Source organism: Oncorhynchus mykiss, chromosome 6, assembly GCF_057628025.1.
Source record: "Oncorhynchus mykiss isolate SJ-2025 chromosome 6, ASM5762802v1, whole genome shotgun sequence".
In the NCBI taxonomy this organism is placed as follows: Eukaryota; Metazoa; Chordata; class Actinopteri; order Salmoniformes; family Salmonidae; genus Oncorhynchus; species Oncorhynchus mykiss.
Window position 1 is genome coordinate 50,512,100 of NC_143027.1, and position 27,248 is coordinate 50,539,347.

At 39.8% G+C, this 27,248-nt stretch overlaps 1 protein-coding gene across 4 annotated transcripts in view; it reads left to right on the forward strand.

Annotated features, from left to right (window-relative positions):
- Nucleotides 1–19,041, forward strand: part of LOC110526111 (zinc finger MIZ domain-containing protein 2) — a 76,137-nt gene extending 57,096 nt beyond the window's left edge. For all 4 annotated transcript variants that reach the window (XM_021606739.3, XM_036980390.2, XM_090238157.1 and 1 more), the window contains 3 exons: nucleotides 8,642–8,808; nucleotides 13,576–13,782; nucleotides 18,183–19,041. In XM_021606739.3, coding sequence (XP_021462414.2) covers nucleotides 8,642–8,808; nucleotides 13,576–13,782; nucleotides 18,183–18,290 — 482 coding nt within the window. In that variant the 3' untranslated portion in view covers nucleotides 18,291–19,041. The remainder of the gene's footprint in view (nucleotides 1–8,641; nucleotides 8,809–13,575; nucleotides 13,783–18,182) is intronic.
- The last annotated feature ends 8,207 nt before the right edge of the window (nucleotides 19,042–27,248 follow it).

Consider the following 27,248-nt stretch of genomic DNA (forward strand, 5'->3'; position numbering starts at 1 on the left):
CGTTGAATGCTTCGTCAAAAGTTGATAGAGATGGAATTCACGACACAAGCGGTTTACAAAATGTTTCGTGTTAGGCTATAAAAATAGATTTTGTCAAAGAAAACTACACTTCCTTTGATCATTGGGACCCTCAGGAGGAGAAATAAGAGCAAGATATCAGAATGTAAGTCATAATGTTACCTTCATATGTGAATATGTCAAACCTGTCATGGCGGGAAAAGTTTGTTGTTGTTGATTGCGCTTCTCAAACAAAAGCATGGTATTTGTTCTCTGTAATAGCTATTTTAAATTGGAAAACGCAGTTTGATTACCAAGATTCTAATCTTTTGAAGGATGTAAGACACTTGAATTTTCAAGAAAGTTTAATGTTACAATGTTGTATTTTTAGTTTTGTCGCTCTGAAATTTCCCTGGATGTTTATCCCCGTTAACAGGATCGCAGCTCTAAGAAGTCCTTTCCCACCGATGCAGAATTAAAAGTAATACAAGTTTGCTAAACAATAGAAATGGTAACAAAATAAAATAACAATGGCGAGGCTATATACAAGGAGTTGACTCGGTGCCAAGTCATTGTGCAGGGTTATGATGTAATTGAGGCAATATGTGCATGTAGGTAAGAGTAAAAGTGATAATTTTGTGGAATCTGTGAAGAAAGAAATCACATGGAAAAAGTGGTAAGCAAGTTGGGTCCAAAAAACTGGTCGGTTTCATGATGCTTGCATCTATATTGTTTTATTTAACACCAGTTGGGGGTCTCTATAAGCTTCAGTATGAGATCCTAAACCTATCTAGAAAGTGCATCCATGTACAGTGGTTCCTCCTTTAAAAGTAGCAGCGTATTGCAGCACTGCTTGCATAAATTCTATAATATATATGCATAAATTACAGAATTCTATGGCACATTTAAGTGTGAACCACTGGTACCATTGTTAGTGCTAGTTTGACCACCAGAGCGCATCTTTGAGAAGCATTTGATAGCCTTCAATAATGGCTATACTAGAGAATGCGGGCAAGCGGGAGACCGGGGTTCACTTCCCCGATGGGGAGGAAGCAGTAGGCTGTCCTTGTAAATAAGAATTTGTTCTTAACTGATTCCATATGTGTTATTTCATAGTTGTGATGTCTTCACTATTATTCTACAATGTAGAACATAGTAAAAAATAAAGAACAACCCTGGAATGAGTAGGTGTGACCATACTTTTCACTGGTACTTGCTTAATTAATTTGATTCATATTATGGTGGTTCTATTCCAAGAAAAAAAACAAACTCTCTGGGTTTCCGTTAGGATGGAACAGAAAATATGCCGCTGTACAACGTGATGGTCAGGATTACAGTACTGGGCTATTGAGCTAAAGAATACCTGTGTCGTGCGGGCACACGGGAGACCGGGGTTCAATTCCCCGTCAGGGAGGAAGGAGTAGGCTGTCCTTGTCAATAAGATTTTTTTTCTTAACTGACTTGCCTAGTTAAATAAAGGTTACACTAAGAGCATAACATTTCTACACCCTAATTTTCTAATTCTAATCTAACCAATACCCAAACGGAGATTCAGTGAAAAATCAAACATCTCATTGATTCATCAAGACCAGTCCCCATGCTTGTCTCAGAGCAGTGCGAAACGGTGCTTACATAGTTGTAGGCTGTTGCTTCTAACTTCAATATGCTTTTTAAATAAATAACATCACATTACTCAACACTAGTGAGACTCATGTCGCCTACAGTAGGCCTACAATATGTGACGTGACTCCAAATTTAAATAAATTACTATAAAAATGAAACGTTCATAAAAGCTACACTTGTTGTGAATCCAGCCAACATGTCAGATTTCAAAAAGTATTTTCGTCGCCGAAAATACTTTTTGAAATCTGACATGTTGGCTGGATTCACAACAAGTGTAGCTTTTATGAACGTTTCATTTTTACAAGCAAACAATGCTAATATCTGAGGGTAGCACCTCCGTAAACAAAGAGAGAAGCATATTTCAACCCTGCAGGCGCGACACAAAACGCTGAAATAAAAATATAATTCATGCCTTACCTTTGAGCTTCTTTTGTTGGCACTCCAATATGTCCCATAAACATCACAAATGGTCCTTTTGTTCGATTAATTCTGTCGATATATATCCAAAATGTCCATTTATTTGGCGCGTTTGATCCAGAAAAACACTGGTTCCAACTTGCACAAAGTGACTACAAAATATCTCAAAAGTTACCTGTAAACTTTACCAAAACATTTCAAACTACTTTTGTAATGCAACTTTAGGAATTTTTTACGTAAATAATCGCTAAAATTGAAGTCGGGATGATCTGTGTTCAATACAGGAGGAAAATAAACTGTAGCTAGCTTTCTGGTCACGCGCCTCTATCTAACAGTAAACTACAAGTGACCCTCGTTCAAGATGGCCATACTTCTTCAATACACAAAGGAAAAACCTCAACCAATTTCTAAAGACTGGTGGCATCCGGTGGAAGCGGCAGGAACTGCAAGAAGGTCCCTTAGAAATCTGGATTCCCAATGAAAGCCCATTGAAAAGAGTGACCTCAAAACAAAACAAAAATCTGAATGGTTTGTCCTCGGGGTTTCGCCTGCTAAATAAGTTCTGTTATACTCGCAGACATGATTCAAACAGTTTTTGAAACTTCAGAGTGTTTTCTATCCAAATCTACTAATACTATGCATATCTTATCTTCTGGGGATGAGTAGCAGGCAGTTGAATTTGGGCATGCATTTCATCCGGACGTGAAAAAACTGCCCCCTGTCACCAAGAAGTCAGACTATTAGAAATTATTTATATTTTTTGATCCAAAGCCATGAATGAGTGAGTCACTCAGCTTTTTGTAGGTGCTGCTGTATGACTGCCATCAACTTGATGATAATATATAACGACATTTGAGGTTATTTCGTTTTCAAAAAAACGATAGTGAGCTATTGTAATCTGAATAAAAGCCAAAATAATATTTGTAAAGGCCAAAACATTTATTTCTGTTTTTAGAGGGAAACGCTTGGCCAATTGTGCGCCGCCCATAAAGGTCAAAATATAGCCCTGCTTAATAGCCATATAATGGAGCTGTACAATGTGACTATGTGTGTTTTGAGAGTATTTTCATCATTATTTTATTAACGAAAGCATAACGATGGTGATGAAGAAATAAACTACTGTACAGTATATGCTTTTACATTAAAGATAGTAAAGCATTTAAAGCATGTTGAAGATATAAGCCACCTGCATTTGTTTATTAGGCTACTGTGCAGTCTGACAAGTAAAAATTGCCTACAGTACATACTGTAATAAAATAGGATAGTGCCTAATTCCTTACATAAGGGAGAGCAGGCCATGTCCAGACCTTTTCTTTGACCTCAAGTACTCGTTAACTCGGTCTTTAATGCCTTTTCTAGTTGCATCAGTCGTGGACAGAAACTTCTGAGACACAGTATTAATGATGAACACACAGAGGTTCACTGGTAAGCCACATTTGCCTCTGGATCTATCCCAGTTGGTAGTCTGTGCCCACTCGTGATATCTCTCTCTTCGGTTACACTTCCTTGGAATAAATAGCAGAACAGCACAATGGTCTGGACGGCCCTTGCTATGGCTGGTGAACAGTTGGTCAAGTTCTGTTGTCAGAAGAGGAATGGAACTGACGACCCGACGAACCCGCCAGGTTTGTTGACTCTGCCTGTCGGAGGTGGAGTTCCAGAGCTCACGTGTGCTTGGCATGGATTGTGACTCCATCTCGTTCCTCGCCCACTTCAACATATCATTCCCCCCTGACTCTCCGCCAATGGCGTCTGGCTCTGGACCAATGCTTCAGCTGTCGCCCTAATTTTTACACCCTGCTTTTCTAAATCTAGTCTAACCAATACACAAATGGAGATTCAGTGAAAATAAAAATCTCATTGATTTATCGAGACCAGTCCCTATGCTTGTTCCAGAGCAAAGAGTGCTAAAATAGTTGTAGGCTATTGCTTGTAACTTCAATATTGTCTTTAAATAAATAAGACCTACACCACTTTTAACAGCACGTTACTCAATACTAGTGAGACTCATGTCACATATGGTAGGCCTACAGTATATTGAAAAATATGCTGTGACTCTCCGCCAACATGGGCTAGGTTGGTCTCCTGTGTGCGGCTCTGCGGCCCATCCCGTGCCCCCTGCCCTCGTGTCTTGAACCTCATGCTCTTTCAGTGGATACAGCTGGAAAACTGCAAGACAATCCCATTGTGCGCCACTCGGGAGCCGTGAACAATATGACCAATATACAGTGCCTTGCGAAAGTATTCGGCCCCCTTGAACTTTGCGACCTTTTGCCACATTTCAGGCTTCAAACATAAAGATATAAAACTGTATTTTTTGTGAAGAATCAACAAGTGGGACACAATCATGAAGTGGAACGACATTTATTGGATATTTCAAACTTTTTTAACAAATCAAAAACTGAAAAATTGGGCGTGCAATTTTTATTTTTTTATTTTTTTTTATTTCACCTTTATTTAACCAGGTAGGCAAGTTGAGAACAAGTTCTCATTTACAATTGCGACCTGGCCAAGATAAAGCAAAGCAGTTCGACACATACAACGACACAGAGTTACACATGGAGTAAAACAAACATACAGTCAATAATACAGTATAAACAAGTCTATATACGATGTGAGCAAATGAGGTGAGATAAGGGAGGTAAAGGCAAAAAGGCCATGGTGGCAAAGTAAATACAATATAGCAAGTAAAACACTGGAATGGTAGATTTGCAATGGGAGAATGTGCAAAGTACAAATACAAATAATGGGGTGCAAAGGAGCAAAATAAATAAATACATAAAATACTGTAGGGAAAGAGGTAGTTGTTTGGGCTAAATTATAGGTGGACTATGTACAGGTGCAGTAATCTGTGAGCTGCTCTGACAGTTGGTGCTTAAAGCTAGTGAGGGAGATAAGTGTTTCCAGTTCAGAGATTTTTGTAGTTCGTTCCAGTCATTGGCAGCAGAGAACTGGAAGGAGAGGCGGCCAAAGAAAGAATTGGTTTTGGGGGTGACTAGAGAGATATACCTGCTGGAGCGTGTGCTGCAGGTGGGAGATGCAATGGTGACCAGCGAGCTGAGATAAGGGGGGACTTTACCTAGCAGGGTCTTGTAGATGACATGGAGCCAGTGGGTTTGGCGACGAGTATGAAGCGAGGGCCAGCCAACGAGAGCGTACAGGTCGCAATGGTGGGTAGTATATGGGGCTTTGGTGACAAAATAGATTGCACTGTGATAGACTGCATCCAATTTGTTGAGTAGGGTATTGGAGGCTATTTTGTAAATGACATCGCCAAAGTCGAGGATTTGTAGGATGGTCAGTTTTACAAGGGTATGTTTGGCAGCATGAGTGAAGGATGCTTTGTTGCGAAATAGGAAGCCAATTCTAGATTTAACTTTGGATTGGAGATGTTTGATATGGGTCTGGAAGGAGAGTTTACAGTCTAACCAGACACCTAAGTATTTGTAGTTGTCCACGTATTCTAAGTCAGAGCCATCCAGAGTAGTAATGTTGGACAGGCAGGTAGGTACAGGTAGCGATCGGTTGAAGAGCATGCATTTAGTTTTACTTGTATTTAAGAGCAATTGGAGGCCACGGAAGGAGAGTTGTATGGCATCGAAGCTTGCCTGGAGGGTTGTTAACACAGTGTCCAAAGAAGGGCCAGAAGTATACAGAATGGTGTCGTCTGCGTAGAGGTGGATCAGAGACTCACCAGCAGCAAGAGCGACCTCATTGATGTATACAGAGAAGAGAGTCGGTCCAAGAATTGAACCCTGTGGCACCCCCATAGAGACTGCCAGAGGTCCGGACAGCAGACCCTCCGATTTGACACACTGAACTCTATCAGAGAAGTAGTTGGTGAACCAGGCGAGGCAATCATTTGAGAAACCAAGGCTGTCGAGTCTGAGGATGTGGTGATTGACAGAGTCAAAAGCCTTGGCCAGATCAATGAATACGGCTGCACAGTAATGTTTCTTATCGATGGCGGTTAAGATATCATTTAGGACCTTGAGCGTGGCTGAAGTGCACCCATAACCAGCTCTGAAACCAGATTGCATAGCAGAGAAGGTATGGTGAGATTCGAAATGGTCGGTAATCTGTTTGTTGACTTGGCTTTCGAAGACCTTAGAAAGGCATGGTAGGATAGATATAGGTCTGTAGCAGTTTGGGTCAAGAGTGTCACCCCCTTTGAAGAGGGGGATGACTGCAGCTGCTTTCCAATCTTTGGTAATCTCAGACGACACGAAAGAGAGGTTGAACAGGCTAGTAATAGGGGTGGCAACAATTTTGGCAGATAATTTTAGAAAGAAAGGGTCCTGATTGTCTAGCCCGGCTGATTTGTAGGGGTCCAGATTTTGCAGCTCATTCAGAACATCAGCTGAGCAGATTTGGGAGAAGGAGAAATGGGGAAGGCTTGGGCGAGTTGTTGTGGGGGGTGCAGTGCTGTTGACCGGGGTAGGAGTAGCCAGGTGGAAAGCATGGCCAGCCGTAGAAAAATGCTTATTGAAATTCTCAATTATGGTGGATTTATCAGTGGTGACAGTGTTTCCTATCTTCAGTGCAGTGGGCAGCTGGGAGGAGGTGTTCTTATTCTCCATGGACTTTACAGTGTCCCAGAACTTTTTTGAGTTAGTGTTGCAGGAAGCAAATTTCTGCTTGAAAAAGCTAGCCTTGGCTTTTCTAACTGCCTGTGTATAATGGTTTCTAGCTTCCCTGAACAGCTGCATATTACGGGGGCTGTTCGATGCTAATGCAGAACGCCATAGGATGTTTTTGTGTTGGTTAAGGGCAGTCAGGTCTGGGGAGAACCAAGGGCTATATCTGTTCCTGGTTCTACATTTCTTGAATGGGGCATGTTTATTTAAGATGGTTAGGAAGGAATTTAAAAAAAATATCCAGGCATCCTCTACTGACGGGATGAGATCAATATCCTTCCAGGATACCCCGGCCAGGTCGATTAGAAAGGCCTGCTCGCTGAAGTGTTTCAGGGAGCGTTTTACAGTGATGAGTGGAGGTCGTTTGACCGCTGACCCATTACGAATGCAGGCAATGAGGCAGTGATCGCTGAGATCTTGGTTGAAAACAGCGGTGTATTTAGAGGGCAAGTTGGTTAGGATGATATCTATGAGGGTGCCTGTGTTTAAGGCTTTGGGGAGGTACCTGGTAGGTTCATTTATAATTTGTGTGAGGTTGAGGGCATCAAGTTTAGATTGTAGGATGGCTGGGGTGTTAAGCATGTTCCAGTTTAGGTCGCCTAGCAGCACAAGCTCTGAAGAAAGATGGGGGGCAATCAGTTCACATATGGTGTCCAGAGCACAGCTGGGGGCAGACGGTGGTTTATAGCAGGCGGCAACGGTGAGAGACTTGTTTTTAGAGAGGTGGATTTTTAAAAGTAGAAGTTCAAATTGTTTGGGTACAGACCTGGATAGTAGCCTGCAGAGTTCTGTCCTATCTTTGCAGTAGATTGCAATGATAATGATGATAACCTGCTACAGAAGACTCGGCTGTATTCGCTGCCAAAGGTGCTTCAATAAAGTACTTAGTAAAGGGCCTGAATACTAATGTAAATATGTTTCAGTTTACTTTTAGTACATTTGCAAAAATATCAAACTAGTTTTTACTTTGTCATTGTGTGTAGATTGATAAAGGGGAAAAACTATTTAATCAATTTTAGAAAAAGGCTGTAATGTAACAAAATGTGGAAAAAGTCAAGGGGTCTGAATACTTTACGAATGCACTGTATCTTAAATGACTGCATTTTCATGAATTCCATTATGTATTCTTGAAGTACAGTCAAAAACGGTATGGGACTTTATACGGAAGTGGAGCTGGAAGTAGACATGACTTTCCCAGTGGATAACAAACTACGGTCGTGTCCAGTTGGCATGTAATGGAAGAAAAGAAAACACTAATACATATACCAGTCCCTTTGTGATTCTGTGGTTATTATGGTTTCAAATTTTACCCATCTCCGCACTATTACCTCATAAAACAGTCAAATCACTGCAATATTACCGCAATACAAAACGAGTGCTAAAAGTTTTAACCAATTGCAGCACTTTTTTAAAGCATAAAATCATTCAATCAAGCCACACGTCAACAAACCTTTCCCCCTGTTAGTGCATTTTCGTGACAAAGTGTACAAAATCATTGCAAATTGTGTAGGGAAAGGGGATACCTAGTCAGTTGCACAACTGAATGCATTCAACCAAAATGTGTCTTCCGCATTTAATCCAACTCCTCTGAATCTATCACCCCCCAAAAAAACTGAAAATCCCGGAGGGACTGAGATACGATAGTATATTGTCTGTACTTATTATGGTTTTCTTTTCTGTGTCAAAATATTTGCACAGTTTTCTATGGAGTATCCCAATGAACACAACCAATAGTTCATTCAGTAAAGAATGGTTCTGACGTTTTTCCTTTAGTGTACAAATACAAAGGTTTTGGACTGTTTTAGCCAAATTTTCAAAATCACCTCTCATAGCCATTTTACAAAAGAATTTGCCGAAATAAATGCTCTCTGTGAAAAAAATAACAAATAAACGTTCTTCTCATGTAAATGTATGGTTAAAAGGGTGGAGAATGTCTAAGTAACGAGTGTATGTCTGTTTCTGCCCAGGATTGGGATACCCTAACCAGCCTGGGTTCTCAGACTTCCCAAATGCCCCTGGCACCCCTAATGTTGGGGAGTTCTCCTCGGGACCACCCCCCCTCTCCTACCAGGCTGACCTGCCAAGTGGACTCCTCACTTCAGACAAACCCATGGGACATCCCATGTCATCCCAGGTACTAACCTCAACCCTGCTGAGTGCTTTGTTCTTCCTGTTCTCAATGGTCTGGAGTCTTGACAAACAAATCCACCCCACCCCCAAAATAATCATGTTTGTGCTTTTACGTATTATCATTCACTTTTCATCCAACCAGCTAGGTGACAAAGTTGAAGTTCCCTTGTTCGTTTAGAGTCTAAACTGTGGGGTAGTGTTGTAGACCTGGTCTTTCTTTTGTATGTGGGTCCTGGTTTACTAATCAGTGTTGATGGTGCATGTCATTATGATAAGTTATCCATAAAATTCATAATGTATTCTGAATTAGAGGTCGACCGATTTAATCGCCAGGGCCGATTTCAAGTTTTCATAACAGTCGATAATCAGCATTTTTGGACGCCGATTACATTGCAATCCATAAGGAGACTGCGTGGCAGGCTTGACCACCGGTTACGCGAGTGCAGCAAGGAGCCATGGTAAGTTGCTAGCTAGCATTAAACTTATCTTATAAAAAACAATACATCTTAACATAATCACTAGTTAACCTCTAGCGACGAGAAATCCCGTATCCGGGAGCGTAATCATAGCCTCAAGCTCATTACCATAACGCAACGTTAACTATTCATGAAAATCGCAAATGAAATGAAATAAATATATTGGCTCACAAGCTTAGCCTTTTGTTAACAACACTGTCATCTCAGATTTTCAAAATATGCTTTTCAACCATAGCTACACAAGCATTTGTGTAAGAGTATTGATAGCTAGCATAGCATTAAGCCTAGCATTCAGCAGGCAACATTTTCACAAAAACAAGAAAAGCATTCAAATAAAATAATTTACCTTTGAAGAACTTCGGATGTTTTCAATGAGGAGACTCTCAGTTAAATAGCAAATGTTCAGTATTTCCCAAAATATTATTTGTGTAGGAGAAATCGCTCCGTTTTGTTCATCACGTTTGGCCAAGAAAAAAAAACGAAAATTCAGTCATTACAACGCCGAACTCTTTTACAAATTAACTCCATAATATCGACAGAAACATGGCAAACGTTGTTTAGAATCAATCCTCAAGGTGTTTTTCACATATCTATTCGATGATAAGTCATTCGTGGCAGTTGGGTTTCTCCTCTGAAGCAAACAGAAAAATACACGCAGGTGGAGATTACGCAATAATTGCAACGGAGGACACCAAGCGAGCACCTGGTAAATGTAGTCTCTTATGGTCAATCTTCCAATGATATGCCTACAAATACGTCACAATGCTGCAGACACCTTGGGGAAACGACAGAAAGTGTAAGCTCATTCCTTGCGCATTCACAGCCATATAAGGAGACATTGGAACACAGCGCCTTCAAAATCTGGGGCATTTCCTGTTTGAAATGTAATCTTGGTTTCGCCTGTAGCATCAGTTCTGTGGCACTCACAGATAATATCTTTGCAGATTTGGAAACATCAGTGTTTTCTTTCCAAAGCTGTCAATTATATGCATAGTCGAGCATCTTTTCGTGACAAAATATCTTGTTTAAAACGGGAACGTTTTTTTATCCCAAAATTAAAAGAGCGCCCCCTATATCGAAGAAGTTAACTACACATGGTTGATGATATTACTAGTTTAACTAGCTTGTCCTGTATTGCATATAATCAATGCGGTGCCTGTTAATTTATCATCGAATCACAGCCTACTTCGCCAAACGGGTGATGATTTAACAAAAGCGCATTCGCGAAAAAAGCACCATCTTTGCACCAATGTACCTAACCATAAACATCAATGCCTTTCTTAAAATCAATTCACAAGTATCTTTTTTTAAACCTGCATATTTAATTAAAATAATTTCATCTTAGCAGGCAATTTTAACTAGGGAAATTGTGTGACTTATCTTGCGTTCAGTGCAAGCAGAGTCAGGGTATGTGTAGCAGTTTGGGCCGCCTGGCTCGTTGCGAACTGTGTATTGACCATTTCTTCCTAACAAAGACCGTAATTAATTAGCCAGAATTTTACATAATTATGACATAACATTGAAGATTGTGCAATGTAATAGCAATATTTAGACATAGGGTTGCCACCCGTTCAATAAAATATGGAACGGTTCCATATTTCACTGAAAGAATAGACGTTTTGTTTTCGAAATGATAGTTTCCGGATTTTACCATCTTTATGACCGAAGGCGCGTATTTCTGTATGTTATTATATTATAATTAAGTATATGATTTGATAGAGCAGTCTGACTGAGCGATGGTAGACAGCAGCAGGCTCGTAAGTATTCATTCAAACAGCACTTTCCTGCATTTGCCAGCAGCTCTTCGCAATGCTTGAAGCGCAGCGCTGTTTATGACTTCAAGCCTATCAACTCCCAAGATTAGGCTGGCAATACTATAGTGCCTATAAGAACATCCAATAGTCAAAGGTATGTGAAATAGAAATGGTATAGAGAGAAATAGTCCTATAATAACTACAACCTAAAACTTCTTAACTGGGAATATTCAAGGCTCGTGTTAAAAGGAACCACCAGCTTTCATATGTTCTCATGTTCTGAGCAAGGAACTTAAACGTTAGCTTTTTTACATGGCACATATTGCAATTTTACTTCTCCAACACTGTTTTTGCATTATTAAAACCAAATTTAACATGTTTCATTATTTACTTGAGACTAAATAGATTTTATTTCTGTATTATATTAAGTTAAAATAAGTGTTCATTCAGTATTGTTGTAATTGTCATTATTACAAATATATATATATACAGTGCCTTGCGAAAGTATTCGGCCCCCTTGAACTTTGCGACCTTTTGCCACATTTCAGGCTTCAAACATAAAGATATAAAACTGTATTTTTTTGTGAAGAATCAACAACAAGTGGGACACAATCATGAAGTGGAACGACATTTATTGGATATTTCAAACTTTTTTAACAAATCAAAAACTGAAAAATTGGGCGTGCAAAATTATTCAGCCCCCTTAAATTAATACTTTGTAGCGCCCCCTTTTGCTGCGATTACACCTGTAAGTCGCTTGGGGTATGTCTATCAGTTTTGCACATCGAGAGACTGACATTTTTTCCCATTCCTCCTTGCAAAACAGCTCGAGCTCAGTGAGGTTGGATGGAGAGCAGTTGTGAACAGCAGTTTTCAGTTCTTTCCACAGATTCTCGATTGGATTCAGGTCTGGACTTTGACTTGGCCATTCTAACACCTGGATATGTTTATTTTTGAACCATTCCATTGTAGATTTTGCTTTATGTTTTGGATCATTATCTTGTTGGAAGACAAATCTCTGTCCCAGTCTCAGGTCTTTTGCAGACTCCATCAGATTTTCTTCCAGAATGGTCCTGTATTTGGCTCCATCCATCTTCCCATCAATTTTAACCATCTTCCCTGTCCCTGCTGAAGAAAAGCAGGCCCAAACCATGATGCTGCCACCACCATGTTTGACAGTGGGGATGGTGTGTTCAGCTGTGTTGCTTTTACGCCAAACATAACGTTTTGCATTGTTGCCAAAAAGTTACATTTTGGTTTCATCTGACCAGAGCACCTTCTTCCACATGTTTGGTGTGTCTCCCAGGTGGCTTGTGGCAAACTTTAAACAACACTTTTTATGGATATCTTTAAGAAATGGCTTTCTTCTTGCCACTCTTCCATAAAGGCCAGATTTGTGCAATATACGACTGATTGTTGTCCTATAGACAGAGTCTCCCACCTCAGCTGTAGATCTCTGCAGTTCATCCAGAGTGATCATGAGCCTCTTGGCTGCATCTCTGATCAGTCTTCTCCTTGTATGAGCTGAAAGTTTAGAGGGACGGCCAGGTCTTGGTAGATTTGCAGTGGTCTGATACTCCTTCCATTTCAATATTATCGCTTGCACAGTGCTCCTTGGGATGTTTAAAGCTTGGGAAATCTTTTTGTATCCAAATCCGGCTTTAAACTTCTTCACAACAGTATCTCGGACCTGCCTGGTGTGTTCCTTGTTCTTCATGATGCTCTCTGCGCTTTTAACGGACCTCTGAGACTATCACAGTGCAGGTGCATTTATACAGAGACTTGATTACACACAGGTGGATTGTATTTATCATCATTAGTCATTTAGGTCAACATTGGATCATTCAGAGATCCTCACTGAACTTCTGGAGAGAGTTTGCTGCACTGAAAGTAAAGGGGCTGAATAATTTTGCGCGCCCAATTTTTCAGTTTTTGATTTGTTAAAAAAGTTTGAAATATCCAATAAATGTCGTTCCACTTCATGATTGTCACACCTGTTGTTGATTCTTCACAAAAAAATACAGTTTTATATCTTTATGTTTGAAGCCTGAAATGTGGCAAAAGGTCGCAAAGTTCAAGGGTGCCGAATACTTTCGCAAGGCACTGTGTATATATATATATATATATATATATATATATATATATATATATATATATATATAAAAATTGGCAGATTTAATCGGTATATGCTTTTTTTGGTCCTCCAATAATCGGTATCGGTGTTGAGAAATCGTAATCGATCGACCTCTAATCTGAAAGAATTAGAAGAACTATAAAGAATAGGTTAAGTGTGGGTTAAGATGGTTTCATATATTGCTTTGTTGTCTTGGCCCCTCTACAAATCAAAGGTGCCATCAAAGAATTGATGATGAGTTCTAATTGAAAGGAGCATGACACTTTGGAAGGGTAGTTGTATTTGAGTTGAATTGGCTTGTTATAAAACTTTATTTTACTTCTAACACACCAAAGCATATTATACGTTGATGTGGCACAGACGTGTTATGCAGGAGCTTATAATACTTATAATTCTTTTCACCTCAGATTCCCCATTCTGGCCGCATGGACTCCTCCCACAGTTCTCTCCAGCATCAGCAGCATCAAGGCCTCCATAGCATCTCACACCTCGGGGGACCAGGGGCACCCATGATGCAGCCTCGCAATCCCTCCCAAAACACCAGACTACACACAGAAAGCTCCTTTGGGTTAGGGGGCCCCGCTTGCTCAGAGGTGCCAGAGCCTTCCTTGGATGTGAGTAGCAACATTTTAATTCGCTGACTTCATGACCTAGCTACGCAGTGCATTGCTACACTACATTTACATTCACACTGTACACAATTTGTGTATCGCATCAGTGGAAACCAAGACTGTTTTCAGGGCAGGTCTGCCGGTTTGGACTAGCAGAAGTTACTTTTTGGTATTAGGTTAAGGTTAGGAAACGGGCTAGGTAAAATGTAAATATTGTTCCAGATGTGGAGCCTTCCGAGTGGCGCAGCAGTCTAAGGCACTGCAGTGCTTGAGTCATCACTACAGATCCGGGTTCGATGCCAGGCTGTGTCTCAGCTGGCCGAGACCAGGAGACCCATAAGGCGATGCACAATTGGCCCAGCGTCACCTGGATTAGGGGAGGGTTTGGCCGGCCAGGATGTCCTTGTCCCAATGCGCTCTAGCGACTCCTATGGCAGGCCGGGCGCATGCATGCTGACACGGTCGCCAGTTGTACATTGTTTCCTCTGACACATTGGTGGCTGGCTTCCAGGTTAAGCGAACAGTGTGTCAAGAAACCGTGTGTCTTGGCAGGATGCATGGCTCTCGACCTTTGCCTCTCCCGAGTCCGTACGGGAGTTGCAGCGATGGAACAAGACTGTAACTACCAATTAAATGTCGCGAAATTGGGGAGAAAAGGGGGTATTTTGCATTGTTTTAGACTGCTGCGCCACTTGGGAGGCGACTCGAATATATCAACTAGTCCTGCCCTGAGAACAGTCTTGGTTCCAACTTATGCAAAGCTGCTACACAATGGCCCTCATTCATCAACTTGTTCATAAATAGGGCAACAATTTCGTAGTATGTTAAGTTTTGCACTATTCATAATACTTTTGCACTGCGTAATGTGTAATACACATTATATTGTATTATGTTGTTGAGGAAAACTCAGAGGTATCAGGCAGAACTCATTTATCAGCAATAAGAGGTTTATTCAAGCAATTGGAAGGAAGATCACTTTCAGGATGAACCCAGAAAGTAACCTCCAGGATATACCGGAAAGGAATTCTCAGGATATACCGGAAAGGATCTCAAAGATTTTACAATTACAGTCTTTAAATACTTAATCTACACAAAAAGCTGCTTAACCAAGCTAGGGGGAGGCAATCTTACATGAGAGATAAGGGGTACTTGGCTTTCATAAAGCATTAAAAGTTCTCACAGCCTATGTGTCTAAGATAGGAGAGTGATAAGATCTTTAGAGCCTCAACAGACATGAGCAGCCTGGATGGCTTTTAGTGTCCCAGAGATAAGGACGAATAACAAATCACTCCGTAAAATCATTGAAAGCGTGGGGGAGGGAGGTGGATCCCCACCACACTGGGTAGCACAGAGCAACACTTTAAGCGCATTGCACTAATAATGGCGCTGATTAGGGAAACATTCCCGCTGTTCTTAGTGCCAGTCTGCACGTTCAAACTAAAACAATGTAACTAATAATGGAATCTTTGTGCTTTCGTTAATAAAATTAATGATAAAAATACAGATGTTTATTTGGTTATGGATCCATAATGAATTACAATGGGAATAAATATTACTGAATTACAGAAATATTGGAACAAAGTTATCTACTGAAGGTTAACAAATTGTTGCTTACTGGAAAATAATATTTCGAACACACACGGTCACGTTGTACAGTGCCATTATGGCTATTAGCAGGTAGCTGGACAATAGACTTGCCTAGGAGGGTAAGGGGAGAATTCTATTGTTAAATGTATTTCAATGTTAGGGTGGCTGTATCTCAACCGGCCGTGATTGGTTGCAATTTCAGTTTAATCCACCGGAAAAGACAAAACGAATAATACCACAAAAAGTATTATTATGTATCACATCTGACCGTGAATTGGGAGTCCCATAGGGCGTCACACAATTGGCCCAGCATTTCTCTCCCTCTAAAAACAGAAATAAATGTTTTGGCCTTTACAAATATTATTTTGGCCTTTATTCAGATTACAATCGTTCACTTTCGTTTAAAAAAAAACAACTAAATAACCTCAAATATCGTCAAGTTGATGGCACAGTCATAAAGCCGGCACCTACATAAAGCTGAGTGACTCACTCATTCATGGCTTTGGATTAAATTAAATAAGGTTATTTTTGATAGTCTTATATAAAGAAATGTTTTGGTTATCCTCACCTGGACATGTACAGTATTATAATAGCCCATTATGGGATATTAGCAGGACAATATACCTTTACCATCACCTCTCTGTATTTTGAATCTTTGTGAATGGGGCCTCCCACAGTGCAAACAGTTGCAGGTTCTATACACGTACCGCCTGCGTGAGACCCATGAGCCGGCTTTTGGTTTTAATTTAGAATCCTCCAATCCTCTATATATATAATTATTGGCGGAGAGTCATATCATATTTTTCTATATACTGTAGGCCAACCGTAGGCGACATGATTCTCACTAGTGTTGAGTGTGCTGTTAAGTGGTGTAGGTTTTTATTTATTTAACTTCTTAGGGCTTAAATCCCGATAAAGGGATCGATATGACAACAGCCAGTGAAAGTGCAGGGCGCCAAATTAAAAACAACAGAATTCTCATAATTTAAAATTCCTCAAACATGTATCTTATACTGTTTTAAAGAGCATATTGAAGTTAGAAGCAATAGGATTTGAAGCAATAGCCTACGACTATTTGAGCACCGTTTTGTGCTGTTCTGAGAAGCAGGGGGACTGGTCTTGATAAGTCAATGAGATTTTCATTTTCACTGAATTTCAGTTTGGGTATTGGTTCGACTACAATTAGGGTGTAGAAATGTTATGCTCTTAGTGGAACCTTTATTAAACTAGGCAAGTCAGAACCTCTTTGGGATCGGTGTCCCGCCTGCGTTCCACTACGACAACATCCATTGCAGAGATCCAGTGAAATTGTTATGCTCTTAGTGGGTCCCAGCTACACAATGAATGGTTGTTTTGTTTGATAAAGTCCTTCTTTATATCCCAAAAGGTCTGTTTAGTAGGCACCATCAATTTTAGTAACCCACTTGTTCAACGTGCATACAAACGAATTCAAAAAGTTACCGGTAAATTTCGTCCAAACAAGTCAAACGATGTTTCTAATTAATCCTCAGCTACTCTAATATCTAAATAAACAATCAAATTTAAGACGAATAATAGTATCCGTATAACTACCCATCCCGGATCCAGGAGAATTGTCAGCAACTACACTAATTAGCATAGCGCAACGGTCAAATAATCTTACTAGAAAATATTCATATTCATGAAATCACAAGTGAAATATAGCGAAACTCAGCTTAGCCTTTTGTTAATCACCCTGTCCTTTCAGATTTCGAAATTATGCTTTACAGCGATAGCAAGACAAGCGTTTGTGTAAGTTTATCGATAGCCTAGCCTAGCATTGCATTATGTCCAGCTAGCAGCAGGAAGCTTGGTCATGAAAATCAGAAAAGCAATCAAATTAATCGTTTACCTTTGATCTTCGGATGTTTTCACTCACGAGACTCCCAGTTTCCGTTAGGATGGAAAGGAAAATATGAAGCTGTACAACGTGACCGTCTGGAGCAGGCTACACAGTACTGGGCTATTTAGCTAAATAATCCCTGTGTCGTGCGGGCACAAGGGAGACCGGGGTTCAATTCCCAGACGGGGAGGAAGGAGTAGGCTGTCCTTGTAAATAAGAATTTGCTCTTAAAGGACAAACAATCAGTCATGTTACCTCAGCTAGTTAACAACCTGGTAACTTTACCAGTACTTCTAAACATCTGGGGGCACAGAAAGAAAGGAAAAGACATGGCTTCTTTAGAAAATCAAAGAATGAAGGACTGATCTTTTGCATGTCCTCACTCACAAACTTGAAATACTTTCAATGTAATGCATCTCAATAGGTAGAGCTTTTACACAATGTAGAAACCTAATATTCCACAAATGACTTTGTAATTTCAATGACAGGTTTTTGTATAAATTTTCATAACAAACATATGTCTTTACAGAGTTAAATATTAGTTTCTTTGTGCACAACATGCTTCAAAAGTAGCTAGAATTCATATTCGCCCAGTATGCTATATCTCAATCAATTAAAACAAATATATGTGCTACCAATGAAAAAAGTTAATTTAGAGCCCTGTCTGCAAGGAAATTTGCATACAAGTGGTCTCGGACCGATTTTACATTTACAATATCCAGAGCGACTTACAGTAGTGAGTGCATACATTTATATACAGATGTACATTTATGCCAAAGAAAAAAAATCTGAGCTACAAAAAAAATGTGCAAGACAGTGCTCATATGCTAATGTTGATGACTATTTTGAACTGTGAATGATTGATTGATGAGCGAGGCACAATGTGTTAATGAGCGCAGTACCTGTTGTTGTACGTACATCTTTAGGGATTCTGATTTCTCTCTCTCCTCTACAGTTACTTCCTGAATTGACAAATCCAGATGAGCTACTGTCTTACCTTGGTCCCCCCGATTTACCGAACAACAGCAATGATGACCTACTCTCCCTCTTTGAGAACAACTGAGTCCCGGTTCTCCTCTCCAGTCTCCCATGGTTCCCTGCAACACATAAACTACATACAAGAAGTATCCCACCTACAATGTGGGTATAAAAAATACTTCCTGTAATATAAGAGCTCCCCTTGAGCCGAAAATGGCCGTCAGTGGTAGTAGGCGTGTCGAGGAGACACTTGAATATGAGGAAAAACTTTGATGTCCCTTGTCTGACTATAAACTATGGTAATATTTTGTTTTATATCTGTAAACTATTCCTGCATCCATTCCCTTGTTACTACCTTTCTTGCCCAAGGATCCAATTGTATTTAAATGCTTCCTTACTAGAATCACATTTAGAAGGGATTATCAATGTATGTACATTTTCTTATTCAATGCAGTTGTGATGCAAGTTTATGTCCAACTGAATTTGGTGAGTTTGAAATGTCCATAAAAGTATGATTAAATAACCTTTTTTAATTTACAATAATAAATGGAAGATGAATACATTGAGGGGATGCCCTATGTGTTTCAAAGATGAATATGTATTTTCACTGCCTTTTACTGTGATTTATCAATGCACAACAGTGACAAAACAGCAATGTAATTTCCACATTTACATAACCATTCCAAGCTATGATCATTTAGCACCCCGGCACACAAACAATTACTCAGTCTTTTTATATTCTAAATTAACAGATTTTTATGCATAAATGTTTGACATTATATTCATTACAATGGTTAACAACCTTGTAGGCAAATTGAATAAATGGCAATCTGTAAGGCTTTGTGAGACTCAATTCTTTGGAGCAGCTATGGAGCCAAAGCCATACCTTTATGGCTACATGTAAATATATGGCTCCATCTAAATCAAAGATGACCACACCAACCAGATGTAGTCCCCTGTTAAATTTTTTTTAAATGTGAATTCATTTGCAAACGTCTGGTTCTTACTGATCCAGATATATATTCAGATATTATATTCTTCCTACACTAACACTTTGTAAGGCCTGCTCTTTGCAGAATGACAGAAAAATGAAATACACAGGTATGGGCAACTAGCGGCCCTTTCGTAGGCCCCCGGATCATTTATTATTAAATAACTAATTTGGGGTCCCATTACCGTTGAGTTAGAATAGTAGAATATACTAGGTGCAATTTCGTCATTTGGTTGTGCATCAGCAGATTTTCTCTTGTTTTGTAAGTCACTGACAGTCACTCAATAAGTCCATGTCAGCAAAAAATGTTTAGATATCTAAACTTGTAGTAATCATGGTCCAATTACAGACCAGAGAGCCTCCATTAATTTTGTTTGCCACTCTCACTCCGATAACGTTTTAAAAACTGCAAACATTTCTCTTCACCCCATCGCAAAATGAGTAGAATTGTATGAAGTTAGAACCTCTTTGGGAAAGGTGTGCCGTTAGCGGGACACCTCGACAAAATCCGGTGAAATTGCAGAAAGCGTAATTCAAACTACAGTATTATAAATATTTAACTTTCATAAAATCACAAGTGTAATACATCAAAATAAAGCTTAACTTGTTAATCCAGCCGCTGTGTCAGATTTCAAAAAGGCTTTACGGTGAAAGCAAACCATGCGATTATCTGAGGACAGTGCCCCGCATACAAACACATGAAAAACATATTTCAACCAGGCAGGTGCAACACTAAAGTCAGATAGCGATTTAATAAATACCTTACCTTTGACCTTCTTCTGTTGGTACTCCAAAAGGTCACAGTAACATCACAAATGGTCCTTCTGTTCGATAATGTCCTTCTTTATATCCATAACTCAGTTTAGCTGGCGCGCTTCAGTCAATAATCCACCCAGTTTCCTTCCATCAAAATGCATACAAAATGAATCGCAAACGTTACTAATAGACTTTTCCAAACAAGTCAAACAACGTTCATAATCAAACCTTAGGTACCCTAATACGTAAATAAACTATAAAATTTAAGACTGAGAATCGTTATTGTCTTTACCGGAGAAAAATACCAAAGAGCGCTCTCATTCACGCGCTTGGAAACACTACAGCCAAAATGGGAGCCACCTAGAAAAACGTACATTTCTGGCTAATTTTTCCAAAAACCAGCCTGAAACTCTTTCTAAAGACTGACATCTAGTGGAAGCCATAGGAACTGCAATCTGGGAGGACTTTGCCTTATAATAAAAGTGATAGCCATTGAAAATAGTAGTAGGCTGAATTCTTTTGGGGGGGGGGGATGCTTTGTCCTCGGGGTTTTGCATGCCATATCAGCTCTGTTATACTCGCAGACATAATTTGAACAGTTTTAGAAACTTTAGAGTGTTTTCTATGCAAATCTACCAATATATGCTTATGCTAGCTTCTGGGCCTGAGTAACAGGCAGTTTACTTTGGGAACGCTTTAATCCGGATGTCAAAATACTGCCCCCTATCCCAAACAAGTTTTAAACTGCATTAATTTATGTCTGAGAGTATATGAACATAACTGAGCATTCTAACATATCTGTATCCATTAATCATCATCAATAACATCTCCCAGGTCTTCCTCACATTTTTGTTTTACATGTTTTATGTCATCGGGACTCGCCTCTATCAACCCTTGATACAGTTTTGAAATTAAATCGACTGCCTTAAAATAGTTTCAATCTTTCAAGCTTCTTGCTTGTCCAATGTTTGACGCACAGGGAGAATAGTGTTGTATCGGCAAAAGTTCACCTCTGTGCTGTTACAGACTGGCCTTCCCTGGCTGCCTGCCTCTGATGAGACCCCTGTCACCATCTGATCCTGATCAGATGAGGTATGGCAAAGAACTACCTTGGTGTACATTTATACATGATATTATCCATGAATAGAATCAATGGTTCAATAATTGGAATTAATCAATATTTCCAGATCCCAGACTGTAGCCCAGATCCCAGACTGTAACCCATCAACTCAAGGTGGAACTTTGTATCCATTCACTAATTTTTATTATATTCTGCAAATTTCACCTGACATCCGCAGACTGGTCTTCCCTGGCTCTCTGACCCTACATGGACACCTGTCACCATCTTATCCTGCTAAAACATAATGAGCATAGCGTACTGAATGTGCATCATGACAGTGGAGCTGTTTCTACCATGTCAGTGTGAAAAGTAGGAAATTAGCTATGGTAACTGTCAGATCAATAACGTTACATTGCTATACTGACTAATAAAAACTAACATTGCGCTGAAAAAACATCAGAAGATTGGTCTTCAATCGTTTGGTAACTGGTTTCATCGTTTGATTCAGGTATAGTGTGATTGAACAAAAATAATAGCTAAAGTTATAGTGCTAGCTAGCTAATGTTAGCCAACTTTTGGCAAGCTCTAGCTAATGATACATTATCAAATGACTTCTGTTGAAATGGGAAAAAACAATGGCTACAAAACATTTCCATACACACAACACCTGTTAGATACTGCTACCTGAGATAGTGAGAGGCTAGCTAGAGCTGAACTGGCTGTGGTAGCTACTAGCTAGCTAACGATCTGCTAGTAGTTCATTCACTTCAGTCTTTTTATATATACTATTTATATAGTCTTTTTATATTCTAAATTAACAGATTTTTATGCATAAATGTTTGACATTATATTCATTACAATGGTTAACAACCTTGTAGGCAAATTGAATAAATGGCAATCTGTAAGGCTTTGTGAGACTCAATTCTTTGGAGCAGCTATGGAGCCAAAGCCATACCTTTATGGCTACATGTAAATATATGGCTCCATCTAAATCAAAGATGACCACACCAACCAGATGTAGTCCCCTGTTAAATTTTTTTTAAATGTGAATTCATTTGCAAACGTCTGGTTCTTACTGATCCAGATATATATTCAGATATTATATTCTTCCTACACTAACACTTTGTAAGGCCTGCTCTTTGCAGAATGACAGAAAAATGAAATACACAGGTATGGGCAACTAGCGGCCCTTTCGTAGGCCCCCGGATCATTTATTATTAAATAACTAATTTGGGGTCCCATTACCGTTGAGAGTTAGAATAGTAGAATATACTAGGTGCAATTTCGTCATTTGGTTGTGCATCAGCAGATTTTCTCTTGTTTTGTAAGTCACTGACAGTCACTCAATAAGTCCATGTCAGCAAAAAATGTTTAGATATCTAAACTTGTAGTAATCATGGTCCAATTACAGACCAGAGAGCCTCCATTAATTTTGTTTGCCACTCTCACTCCGATAACGTTTTAAAAACTGCAAACATTTCTCTTCACCCCATCGCAAAATGAGTAGAATTGTATGAAGTTAGAACCTCTTTGGGAAAGGTGTGCCGTTAGCGGAACACCTCGACAAAATCCGGTGAAATTGCAGAAAGCGTAATTCAAACTACAGTATTATAAATATTTAACTTTCATAAAATCACAAGTGTAATACATCAAAATAAAGCTTAACTTGTTAATCCAGCCGCTGTGTCAGATTTCAAAAAGGCTTTACGGTGAAAGCAAACCATGCGATTATCTGAGGACAGTGCCCCGCATACAAACACATGAAAAACATATTTCAACCAGGCAGGTGCAACACTAAAGTCAGATAGCGATTTAATAAATACCTTACCTTTGACCTTCTTCTGTTGGTACTCCAAAAGGTCACAGTAACATCACAAATGGTCCTTCTGTTCGATAATGTCCTTCTTTATATCCATAACTCAGTTTAGCTGGCGCGCTTCAGTCAATAATCCACCCAGTTTCCTTCCATCAAAATGCATACAAAATGAATCGCAAACGTTACTAATAGACTTTTCCAAACAAGTCAAACAACGTTCATAATCAAACCTTAGGTACCCTAATACGTAAATAAACTATAAAATTTAAGACTGAGAATCGTTATTGTCTTTACCGGAGAAAAATACCAAAGAGCGCTCTCATTCACGCGCTTGGAAACACTACAGCCAAAATGGGAGCCACCTAGAAAAACGTACATTTCTGGCTAATTTTTCCAAAAACCAGCCTGAAACTCTTTCTAAAGACTGACATCTAGTGGAAGCCCTAGGAACTGCAATCTGGGAGGACTTTGCCTTATAATAAAAGTGATAGCCATTGAAAATAGTAGTAGGCTGAATTCTTTTGGGGGGGGGGGGGGGGGATGCTTTGTCCTCGGGGTTTTGCATGCCATATCAGCTCTGTTATACTCGCAGACATAATTTGAACAGTTTTAGAAACTTTAGAGTGTTTTCTATGCAAATCTACCAATATATGCTTATGCTAGCTTCTGGGCCTGAGTAACAGGCAGTTTACTTTGGGAACGCTTTAATCCGGATGTCAAAATACTGCCCCCTATCCCAAACAAGTTTTAAACTGCATTAATTTATGTCTGAGAGTATATGAACATAACTGAGCATTCTAACATATCTGTATCCATTAATCATCATCAATAACATCTCCCAGGTCTTCCTCACATTTTTGTTTTACATGTTTTATGTCATCGGGACTCGCCTCTATCAACCCTTGATACAGTTTTGAAATTAAATCGACTGCCTTAAAATAGTTTCAATCTTTCAAGCTTCTTGCTTGTCCAATGTTTGACGCACAGGGAGAATAGTGTTGTATCGGCAAAAGTTCACCTCTGTGCTGTTACAGACTGGCCTTCCCTGGCTGCCTGCCTCTGATGAGACCCCTGTCACCATCTGATCCTGATCAGATGAGGTATGGCAAAGAACTACCTTGGTGTACATGTATACATGATATTATCCATGAATAGAATCAATGGTTCAATAATTGGAATTAATCAATATTTCCAGATCCCAGACTGTAGCCCAGATCCCAGACTGTAACCCATCAACTCAAGGTGGAACTTTGTATCCATTCACAAATTTTTATTATATTCTGCAAATTTCACCTGACATCCGCAGACTGGTCTTCCCTGTCTCTCTGACCCTACATGGACACCTGTCACCATCTTATCCTGCTAAAACATAATGAGCATAGCGTACTGAATGTGCATCATGACAGTGAAGCCTGTGGAGCTGTTTCTACCATGTCAGTGTGAAAAGTAGGAAATTAGCTATGGTAACTGTCAGATCAATAACGTTACATTGCTATACTGACTAATAAAAACTAACATTGCGCTGAAAAAACATCAGAAGATTGGTCTTCAATCGTTTGGTAACTGGTTTCATCGTTTGATTCAGGTATAGTGTGATTGAACAAAAATAATAGCTAAAGTTATAGTGCTAGCTAGCTAATGTTAGCCAACTTTTGGCAAGCTCTAGCTAATGATACATTATCAAATGACTTCTGTTGAAATGGGAAAAAACAATGGCTACAAAACATTTCCATACACTCAACACCTGTTAGATACTGCTACCTGAGATAGTGAGAGGCTAGCTAGAGCTGAACTGGCTGTGGTAGCTACTAGCTAGCTAACGATCTGCTAGTAGTTCATTCACTTCAGTCAAGAGGTGATGAAACATTGGCTCACGTAATATGTCAGTTACTACTAGCTCAGCACTGGGAATACACAATTGTTTCTGTCAAACAGCAGTTACCTTGCCAGTTAGAACAGTCAACTAATGAGTAGCCAGTTTCTGCTATGCTTGCTTTTACAACTTGGAGAAAAAGCGCAACACAGACAGCAGCTGTCTTTTGTCCATCTCTCCCATGCTGGTCCTATATGCCAGCTTGTCAGAAACGTTGCCTTCACACAGCCTGTCAGCACGCTCTGTGGTGTCCATGCAGTCCTAAATCCAGCCAGCTGAAACCGGAAAACAGCCTACCCAACTGCTCTGAGACATCCGCATGGTCCTAACGCACACCGGCACCGCGTTTTGTATCACAGTGCAATGAAATAAAACTGGGGGAGACAAATATGCAATTTCAGAATGTGGGGGGGTTTACACTATGGCATCCAGTAACAACACAGTGTTCTTTTGCTGGCATGCTGGTAAGTAGCTTGCTAGCTAACAGTCACACCACAGATGGTAGGTTATGTGGATGTGCAGTTGTAGTCAGAAGTTTACATACACCTTAGCCAAATACATTTAAACTCAGATTTTCACAATTCCTGACATGTAATCCTAGTAAAAATTCCCTGTCTTAGGTCAGTTAGGATCACCACTTTATTTTAAGAATGTGAAACATCAGAATAATAGTAGAGATAATTATATATTTTAGCTTTTATTTCTTTCATCACATTCCCAGTGGGTCAGAAGTTTACATGCACTCAAGTAGAATTTGGTACCATTGCCTTTAAATTGTTTAACTTGGGTCAAACGTTTTGGGTACCCTTCCACAAGCTTCCCACAATAAGTTGGGTGAATTTTGGCCCATTCCTCCTGACAGAGCTGGTGTAACTGAGTCAGGTTCGAAGGCCTCCTTATTCACACACGCTTGTTCAGTTCTGCCCACAAATTTTCTATGGGATTGAGGTCAGGGCTTTGTGATGGCCACTCCAGTACCTTGACTTTGTTGTCCTTAAGCCATTTTGCCACAACTTTGTAAGTATGCTTGGGGTCATTGTTCAGTTGGAAGACCCATTTGCAACCAAGCATTATCTTCCTTTCTGATGTCTTGAGATGTTGCTTCAGTATATCCACATAATTTTCTTTCCTCGTGATGCCATCTATTTTGTGAAGTGCACCAGTCCCTCCTGCATCAAAGCACCCCCACAACATGATGCTGTCACCCCTGTGCTTGATGGTGTTCTTTGGCTTGCAAACCTCCCCTTTTTCTTCCAAACATAATGGTCATTATGGCCAAACAGTTCTATTTTTATTTCATCAGACAAGAGGACATTTCTCCAAAAAGTTTGATCTTTGTCCCCATGTGCAGTTGCAAACCATAGTCTGTTTTTCTATGGCTGCTTTGGAGCAGTGGCTTCTTCCTTGCTGAGCGGCCTTTCAGGTTATGTCGATATCAAACTCATTTTACTGTGGATATATATACTTCTGTACCTGTTTCCTCAAGCATCTTCACAAAGTCCTTTGCTGTTGTTCTGTGATTGATTTGCACTTTTCGCACCAAAGTATGTTCATCTCTAGGGGACAGAACGCGTCTCCTTCCTGAGCGGTATGACTGCTGCGTAGTCCCATGGTATTTATACCTGCGTGCTATTGTTTGTACAGATGAACGTGGTACCTTCAGGCGTTTGGAAATTGCTCCTAAGGATGAACCAGACTTGTGGAGGTCTACATAGACATAATTTTCTGCAATTTTCCAAACTGTTTAAAGGCACAGTCAACTTGGTGTATGTAAACTTCTGACCCACTGGATCTTTGATACAGTGAATTATAAGTGAAATAATCTGTCTGTTAACAATTGTTGGAAAAATGACTTGTGTCATGCACAAAGTAGATGCCCTAACCAACTTGCCAAAACTATAGTTTGTTAACAAGACATTTGTGGAGTGGTTGAAAAACAAGTTTTAATGACTCCAACCTAAGTGTATGTAAACTTCCAATTTCAACTGTTATCAACTTAGGATAGTGCCTAAGCAACACACCACGTAGGAAAACCCTAGACATGACATTAGAGACAATGCCATGATAGGGTCATTTTGTCAGGACATTGGACGTAGATAGAATTCAGTCCATTTAGATGATTTTGGTGTGAGAACTATTTTTTGTATATCTTTTGTTTGTTTATGCTTTCATTCCTTTTCAGTTCAGTTCCTGAGACACTTAGGAAGTGATAGAGCCATAAACAATGTCCCCATACAACCATCACTTCGTGCCACAACGCCGCTTATTGGGGAATTCATGGAATTATATATTTTGTGAGTGTTTGTGCGCTGATAACATCTGCCTACGTTACTGCCCAGATCTTCCAGTCTGGACAACCAGACGACAGGTCTAGAACGGCGATCCCAAACCGGACATCCACTGACCATCCTTGTGGTGGACTGCTCCGCTTTCAGAGAGCCTACCAAGTTCAACCACCAGAGGGGGACTGCAACGATCTACAAACAAGACATCACATGGTCATTATTTTTATGTTGATTTGTAACTTGCAGGATAATCACAAGATCC